General features: G+C 35.9%; 1 protein-coding gene across 1 annotated transcript in view; it reads right to left on the reverse strand.

The window, feature by feature from the left end:
* Positions 1-3,292, reverse strand: part of LOC373517 (primary mesenchyme specific protein MSP130-related-1) — a 28,408-nt gene extending 25,116 nt beyond the window's left edge. The window contains 1 exon segment of the mRNA NM_214641.1: positions 2,979-3,292. Coding sequence (NP_999806.1) covers positions 2,979-3,192 — 214 coding nt within the window. The 5' untranslated portion in view covers positions 3,193-3,292.
* Between the last annotated feature and the right edge of the window lie 6,328 nt (positions 3,293-9,620).

The following is a 9,620-nucleotide window of genomic DNA, read 5'->3' on the forward strand; positions in this document are numbered from 1 at the left end:
TGTGTGTCCAGTTTATTGCATATGAACAACTCAATACCGTAGTAATTTTGATGATTACCTATCGTTTCTTGGGACGATAATCTCTTTATAATCTTGGGTTGCATTGAATCAGTATTTCGAAAAAGTTCATTTTAAGTGTCTTTTTTTCTAAAGTTACATTTCATTAGTAGAATTTAAACTCGATCGCACAGACTTTAGAAATATACTTAAGGCTAATGCCAATACCTTATTTTACATCCCATCGAACGTTCGTACGTTTCAAGCAGTGATGGGCGAAGCTACTGAAATTGCCTCGGGTTTATAAATTTTCAAGCCTTTGCAATCATTTTATTGTGAGTTAATGATATTATCATGATTATGTTTTGTTAGCATGCAATACACAGAAAGCAATCTAAGGGCCAACGAATGATGAAAACCTGTCTATAAAGACCTGTTATCATATAACTATGACTACAGTATCGTAATAACATACGATTACTAGGCGGGCGATTAATGAGAAACGGAACGTCAATATCTCTTTAAGTGACAGTTTCCCAGTGTACAAAGTTCGTTGGATGACTGTGATTTAGAAATGGTCGGCATCGAGTCGTTGTCATGGTTACTCAGGATGTTCTAATTCAGCTGTATGCAGTCATCATGTTCTTACTTATTCTTTGTTGCTGTTATGAGTTAATGTTCATGATTTTGTTATTATTATTTTTTTTGTATCTTTTGTTCCTAAATATGTTTAACAAGGCCTCATGGAAGACCACCATTATTGGTGATAATGCGACCCTGTCTAAATATCATAAATAAATAAATGCATAAATAGCTAGCTTTGTAACGTTTGAAAAACAATTATGACTTGAGATAATAAATTTGATTGTTCTTACCATCTGTATCTTAAGTTTTTAATGAATAAAATATGTTTATATGCACTACAGACTGCTCTTATTTAAGGGAATCTATAATTACAAGACTAGCTTTTTACTAGATTCCTTTATATTTCACTGCAAATATATTTGTTCGAATTTATAAGATTATATACCAAGCAATGGTATTTATATCTTCGTATGTTATTCTGACTCTATTTCTTACTTCTTACCATCCCTTAATATCATTGCATGTATTTGTATACCTATTAAAATAATTCCTCTTCGTTCTTATTGTTTTTTGTTCATGATTTATATAATGAATGTGAATGTGAAATATGAATTAAACTAAACTGAAAATACCCTGAGCAGACACTAAGACAACAAGCACGGAGAGCATTTTCTCTGCAATAAGGGAAAATTAATACAACGTAAATCCTACGCTGCTTTTAAGGGAGTAGAAAGCAATGATAAAAAACTAACAACATCAAACAAATCAAAGGATGATTAGGCTGTTAGTGTGATACATTATGATAAAATACAGTGTGAAATACATACATGCTAATAAAAAATGCAGAGTTTTTAAAGAATACTGTAGAATATAGTGTTTATGAAAGAATAATTTGAACTATAATTGAGCGAAACAGGAAACGGGAGACAGCGCCCGCATGAACGAAGATGATTTGATGGCACCCTTTAAGAATCATACTGGGTTTTAAACAATGAGAAATAAAAAATATTAATAACATCATAACAACATGAATCAATGCTGTTATTCCCGAAGGCCCTGCAATTATTATTACCCAGCGATAGCCAGATATCCATTTACACATGGGTGGAGAGTTGACAAACGTGGATTAATGTCTTGCCAATGGAAGTTTATGCTCGGGCTGCGATTCGAACCGTGAACCCTTTGATTGAGAGTCAAGTGCATAAACCACTTTACCACGACACCTCCGGATCAAACAAAGATGTATAGTGACAAAATGAAAGGATATTAGCTATAGAAAAATGTTGGTCTTGCAAATATATAAGTATTTAGTACAACACGTGTATGATATGTTTAGGGTGAATGCACCTTCGATTATAATTGATTGATCATATTCGAATGCGCTTAGTTGTTGTTATTACGTAACGAGATCGCAGGTGCTTGCTTCTTATAGATCTAAACGCTGAATAGTTTAAATGTGGGGCAACGATTCATTAAAAAGAGAGTGTGCAGTGTTTACCATCCCGTGTTTATCTCGCAATGTTTATATCAGGAACTTTTAGATTCGCACAAAGACAACGGGGATTGCTACGGTCGACGTCCTTTTAATGCACTGTCTTGAATGGACGTCACACATATCAGTCCACGCAAATCTAAACGTCCCTATTGTCACAATATGGGACACCGAGGGAGAACAGATAAACTTTGTCGGTAGATCTGAAGCGGGTGATCCCTCGATCTTTGTTTTGATTTTAATTGTGTAGAAGAGTCCATGTAAAATATTGTTTTGTTTTGTTTCTTTATGTGTTTTTACAAGACAGTAAAAGAGGATACATTTCTTTAAAGTGTATCAAGATGAGACAGTAAAACTAGAGAACGAATAATAATAATGAGTACATCAATGATCAATTCAAATGGTTTTCAATCTCGTGTTCTTGTAGTTGTGCGTGGTATCATGGAAATATTACGTAGCGAGGCCTAATAATGTGGGCAAAAAGAGAGTCCTAGTTGTGGATACTAACTTTGCCGATATGTTTTCCTGTTTTGTAGAGTTCGATAAATTTTCTTTTTATCTATACCCGAATGGGCTCCAACATAATGCTAATTTGACAAGTGCTTCGAGATTTATTTTCGTAAAAGATGTGGGGTTAGGGTCAAGATTGCAAGTAAGTTTAAAGGTCAGGTTTATGGTTAAAATTAGGAATAGGTACGCTGTTTGGTCCAGGTTAGGTTAGGAATTCGGTTTGTGTAGGATATTGGCCGGAGACAAGATGGCATAAGTGTTGCCGGAGCATGTGTCATTCAAGCATTTGATATCATCGGTTGTATTCATCTGGTAAATGTCGTACGACAAATGCTCCGACGATAACGATTCTTTCGACTCGATTTATAAAAGCAAATAATTTATTGTTTCTTACCTCCCGTGTAGGCGACCATGTTATCTACGTCGAGTGCAGTCTTCTCGGCCGCACCTCTGTTTAGACCATATTGGGGTTCCGTCCTACCTCCTCCTCTTGGTACGATGTTCCAAGGAAGCGTCATGCTCGAAACGGCCGTCATTGAAAGCGACGACAAAGAAACCTGAATACAGGCGGCCACAAAAAGGCCTATTAAAAGTAATTTTACCGCCATATTGGATGCGCTTTGTTGCTTCCTACTGATGCTAAATGGTACCTTAAAAGTAGAAAATGTGATGAAGCCTCGAAGGCGTTGTTGTGGCGTTGATGGATGCCTTAGCCTGAGTGAAAAGTTCGTATGAATGATGCGCGCAGACCACCCCTGCTACCAAGGAATCTATTGGCTCGCACTCGCAGCTAGCTATACCTCGCTGCCTGCCTGCCCCCTCAAAGCTTCTTAGTTTAAAGACCAAGCGGAAGGTCGTCCCATGAGTCGCCCATTGCTACAATTGCTGACTGAAAAGCTGTAAATTGGGCCCATCCGTGTATTTATATTATCAGACTTGAAACATCTATGTGCAAAGACATTGAAAGACACCGGACATTGGCACTTGCATGAATTGCCATTATAGCCCTCTTAACTAGGACAAATTATATAGCCAATTAAGACCTTGAAAAAAGACCGGAAATATTATTTTCTACCTTGATGTTAGAATGACTGATGTCTTCATGACGTCATAACACTCAAAGCTTCATTGGAAAACCTTTGTGTTATGAAACATCTATTCCATACCACACCTTCTCTAACAAACGCCCCTTCTCCGGCTCAGAGGTCACAATATTATTTATTTCATTTCATTTCGTTTATCCCATTTCCAACAAAATTAAATAAAATACATGGGATCGCATTGTGCATAGTAAAACAATAACACTGAACAATATAATTGTAATTGGTCCACAGCGTACAACAGGCATATAAAACAGGTTGGTCCTGGAGGGGACTGCTGAACAGCTGGGCGTGTAGATTGCAGCCCCCCTATTACTTAAAGTTGCAAAAATAGTATATCAATAATAAGGGAACGCACGAAATTAAACCAGAGAGACATAACATAAAAGTAGTGAAACGGACAGGGAAAGAAGGGAGACAAGGAACGAGAGAGGGTAGGACTCTTACTATAACACACACAACAAAACACGGACCGACCGTCTTTTTTCAACTCTGTTCGTTGCTACGGCAAACAGCCAGTGAAAACGGACTCGTTTAATCAAATTATGGAAATGCAAGCATTGCTTTAAACGAACAGAACTTTGTTATTCTTGGCTCATTTTCCCTGATTGAGATGTCATATAAAAGGGGCAGAAATTGAACTTTCTAGAAATTTGATTTTCTCTTTGAAATTCAGATACCGCCCGCCAAATGACTTTTTGGTTTCCTCTCTTCAAATCAAATGAAAGAAGAGGATCTAAGCTTTACAATATGTGTCATTTATTAATTATAATTGTGATTAAGTTATGATAAAACATCGATAATTCTCGGTTTCGTTTTTTTCTGGGACGCACTGTATATGCTAAGATTCAAGTATTAAATATAAATAAGGTGATTTTCTGATCAGTTGCTTATTCATCCTGGTGCAAAGCAAACTTTTACCGGTTTGAAAGCAGGCCCAGTTGGGAGAAATTAATTTTACTCTAGAATATTAGTAAACGGCAGTGGGTGCCTCAGGTTGCCTGAACATTACTTTAATTACATTAATTTCTCTCTCTATCCTTCTCTTTCTTCCCTTCTCCCTCCGCACCATTCCCTATCTCCCTATATTCAATCGTTCAAATCCGATATTTCTTCTAGATTGCTACTTGGTACAGTATTTTCAAATGTTCCGAATGATATCATTTCTGATGTTATTCCTTTGTATTGAATTCAGTCAATCCTTGAATCAAGGGAAATTATAAGTGTAGATAAAGAGGGAACTTTCATCAAGAGAGGATACGCAACAGGACGCATTGCTTGGTTACGACTGGGGGCCGGAGAGCGGATGAGGAAGGAGATGAAACGGTCACGCGTACAAGAAGAGGTTGAATAAAAAAGGTCAGGATTTCAACATACACATCAGGTTGAGGAGAGATGAAAACAAGGCAAAATACCCCCCCCCCCCCTCTCTCTCTCTTTCTTTCTTTCTTCCCTTCTCTCTCCGCATCATTCCCTATCTCCCAATATTCAATAAATCAGTTTCGAAATTTCTTCTAGACTGATACTTGGTATGTTCAACTAGTTTCGAATGATATCATTTCTGATTTGATTTCTTGTATTGAATTCAGTCAATCCTTACATTTTGGAAAATTACAAAGTGTAGATAAAGAGTGAACTTTCATCAAGTGAGGATACGCGACAGGACGCATTGCTTGGTTACGACGGATGACGGATGAGGAAGGAGATGAAACGGTCACGAGTACAAGAAGAGGGTGAATAAAAAAGGTCAAGATTTCAATGCACACATAAGGTTGAGTTATGATAAATTTCACTAAGGAGAGATGCAAATGAAGACAAAATATCTTGCGAGATAGGTATGTTCCTACAGGCTTCGTGTCTTACTAAGCAGTTTGTTTGCTGTGTCTAAAACTTTCAGAACATGAACATCACCCCCCCCCCCCCCCCTCCCTCACGTTGGAGCAGTGTGATACATTGGTTAATGCTCTTGACTCTCATACGAGAGGTTCTGGGTTCGATTATTCTCGGTCGGTGGTTACATCCTTGGACAAGGTGTTTTGCCCACATTTGTCCATCTCTGCCCAGTTGTAAACGGGCACCTGGCAGTATTTTGGTAATATTGATTACAGAACTGAAAGGAATATGTATGTATCTTTATACGCAAATGACAATGACGTTGCGATGACAAAACAACAAAAGTAGGTCAGTTGAAGAGGGTGGTCATTATATTATACTTAAAACAACTGACAAATTCTTCCGGTTTTAATCCAGACCAGCTGAAAATTTACGTGATTCTCGAATATTGATCATATATGGTCACGTTTTCATGGCGAGCGGTAATATGGTAATAAAGAGTTTCCTTTATCATAGAATCATGAAACCGCTCTTTAATTTAGACGAGCAGCGAAGAGTTTATAATACTCAGTATGTGAAGTGCATTGTATGTTAAAGAAGATAGTAATCCTCTAATAGGTTGATAATATAGTAATAATAAATATAATAATAATAATAATAATAATAATAATAATAATAATAACAACAACAACCGCAATAATAACAATAACAATAAAATAGTAGTGATAATGATTATAACATCACCATCACTACCAACAACAGCAATATTAAGAATTCTTATAAAAAAAATATATATATTTATTATAACAATGATTTGTAAAAACGATAATGACAATGATGATAATAATAACAACAAAAATAATTGAAAAAGTAATTATTATAATCGAAAAACTAATTATGATAATGATAATAATAATAATTATAATAACAATAAGAATGATGATGATGATGATGATGATGACACACTTTTAAGAATTCTGTTTCCTTCTTTGCAGTGCAAAATTAATAGAGTGTTTATCTGGTAATCAAACGTTCCGATAGGAAAATTGTAGCGTTTTAAGTGACAAGAAGACAAGAGATATTGAGCAATGTTTGGTCCGACATTTGCTCTGGCGACAATTACTCTGGGCTTTATTTCGTCAAAGACTTTGGGTCGGTATCAGAGGTTCAATTTGGTTTTTAGGTTAATTTGGTTGAGTTTATCGTTTAATTTGTGCCCAGGGCACACTATAGTAACAGGAATAATTAGGGTGTTTTAGAAGTGTTTATCGTAGGTTACCGTTCATTACTCAAAAGTCATGGTAAAGACACACGACGCATAAACTACCTTTCGTTGAAAGCTAACTCATTTTATTAAAAAATCTATTTAAAATTGAAAATAGTTTAATAGATTGAAGAAATATATTATTAACAAAAAATCGGTTAAAATAAATTCATCAAGTGGGGCTTAATTTCAGCGAAAAGTGAACAGAATGACCTGGCTCTCACGTGAAGCAGTTAAAGTCATAATTCAATAAGTAATCTGTCATATTATATTTTTGATATGTGGAAACGCTGACAAATTCAGGAAATGGAATTCCCTGTCTGATAGCCCGACGTGGGTGATATTTAAGTACCAGTCACTGTCGCTGGTACGAAAGATACTCTTCAACTTCTTTTGGGGTTTAGGACAAGATGTCACCCTACTTAGGGTGCGTTTATTACTAATTTGCGAAGCCATCACCGTTTCGTAACAGAATTATGAAACATAGTTTTGAAACGCATTTTTCACGATACGCTGTTTATAAGCTCTGTTCGTGAATTTTGTAACTGTGTATTTAGCTGTGTTCCTATTATTTAAAAAATATTTATGAAAAGGCTACGGACACAATCATGCTTCTTTTTTTTTTCTCTCTCTCTCTCTCTTACGTCAAGTAACGCCTGGCTGGAATGCTCCCCAGGGCGTGGAGTTTGTGCACACAATGTGTGCGGGCAAGTATTGAATCCAATGACCGGGGTAATAGTATATCTGTAAAGCACTTAGAGACATTTGTATCGAGCGCTATATAAAAGCGGAATATTATTATAATTATTACCCTCAGGCAAGTGAGATATTTTTACAGTGATTAGGTTTCCTAATGCCCTCGACGTTTTTCTCCCCCTTTTGGAATATTATTTACTGTATTTAATTTTGTATTATATGAAGATATATATGAATTTAAATTACAAAAACGAGAAAATGTAATCACAGAGACTATTTATTTGCTTTTCTTGATTAGGAACCTCGTAAATTGTGATTTTTCTGTGGTGAAACAGAGGTAGAGCTGATGAGATGGTCACCTAGTTTGCTAAGAGGGGTAGTACAGTAGTAGGTTGAATCTAATCCTGACTGTCAGGTGTTGAGACCCTAGCTAATCTCAGAAAGGAAGACCGAACCCAGCCCTACTCTTCCCCAGACACTGTCCGCTGACGTCACTCCAGGCTCGGCTTACTTTACCCTATCCCGTAGAGAAAGGAAGAGATAATTACTCCGTGGATATGACTAAGCTTTCTACAGTCAGCAGTCTATTTTCAGTCCAGGTTTATATCAATATCAGCTCAGTTTTGTAAAAACTTTTCCAGAATTTTATTGAACAAATAAGTGGTATTAATACACGTATCGCGATGTCTAGCGTGGGATCTCGAATAATGTTATGTGTGCGAATTAACTGTTAAAGCCTCCCACTTAAATTTCGCTCTATGTTACTAACCCCGCAGAGTGCATTGTATCTTCAGAATACGATATATTTACTTTTTTCCCCAAAAAGATTGTTTTAAGTCGTTTAAATAATAATGCAGACAAGTGTAGTATATTTTTATTAATAACAGATTAAGAAAAATTAGATTTTGCAAAAGCTGTGTATTACTCATTTAAACCTAATTATGTATGTATATATTTATGTATCTATGTATATGAGGGTGTTTTTATGTATGTTTATACGTATGTAAGGATGTATGTTTGTACGTATTTAAGGGTGTATGTAGGCATATATGTGTATAATAAACTACAAGTGCTTCGTCAATTTGGAATAAATCATACCATACTTTAAAAACTGTGGGCCTAGGATTGTGCATAACTGACGCATGTGTATATTTTATCCCGACTGTTATGAATCATCGTCACATTTGAATGTTATCTTCAGTACTTGTCTGATAATAAATAAAGAGCCCAGGGTCTCATGAAAAAGCATGTACAAAACGAATAAACAACACGTGTCTGTGTAATCAACAATATCAGTTCTAATATCATCTTACACGAGACTATAATTAACATATCATTATTAATTTCTATGCCTATATAATTATAATAATAATAATATTCCGCTTTTATATAGCGCTTATACATCTACGATTTCTCTAAGCGCTTTACTCCACTCCCTGGGGAACATTCGAGCCAGGCGTTACTTGACGCTCAAAAACTGTTTGACCAACAATGACAGTCGCATCCTACCTGGTACCCATTTAGCACCTAATCATTACCATTCATCAAGAGAAAATTTCTTTATTGAAAGTGGTTTTGACTATCAGGTAAGAGACAAGTTCCTGTTTGTGATAGTTCTAAAATATTTGCACTACATTTCTATATGTAAACAAGGTCAAACACTCATGTTGAACCGTTTAACCATGGACCTACTAATTAGTAGGTCCATGGTTTAACGATGGTTTAATTATTTGGCCTGGTTCGTGACCTATTTTTTCTAGTTAGTCTCATTATCAGGCTTAATCTATGTTTTAAATTGCATTTCAGATATACTCGAGGTTGAACTGAACTCGTGAGTATTGTTTACGTCATCAGTCACATGGGGACGGGGTTGTATCCCTTACAAGGACAGTCAGTGATAACCATCAAACCTGTACGGTTTCTTATGTGAGAAGCACTTTGGTGTTCTCTTACTTCTAAACTTTGAATGGCAATCAGATGGAATTACATTATTTCAGTAAGACCTACATTTTAAATCAGCCAGATGAGTTCATTTGTATAGTGATGTATATTTTTCAAATCTTATTTCGAGCCATGTATATTTCTTTACATAATACCGATTCCAGCATAATCCCATCATTATGTTTAACAAGTCATATTTCTT

Source organism: Strongylocentrotus purpuratus, unplaced genomic scaffold (genome assembly GCF_000002235.5).
Source record: "Strongylocentrotus purpuratus isolate Spur 01 unplaced genomic scaffold, Spur_5.0 spur5_scaffold_16, whole genome shotgun sequence".
In the NCBI taxonomy this organism is placed as follows: Eukaryota; Metazoa; Echinodermata; class Echinoidea; order Camarodonta; family Strongylocentrotidae; genus Strongylocentrotus; species Strongylocentrotus purpuratus.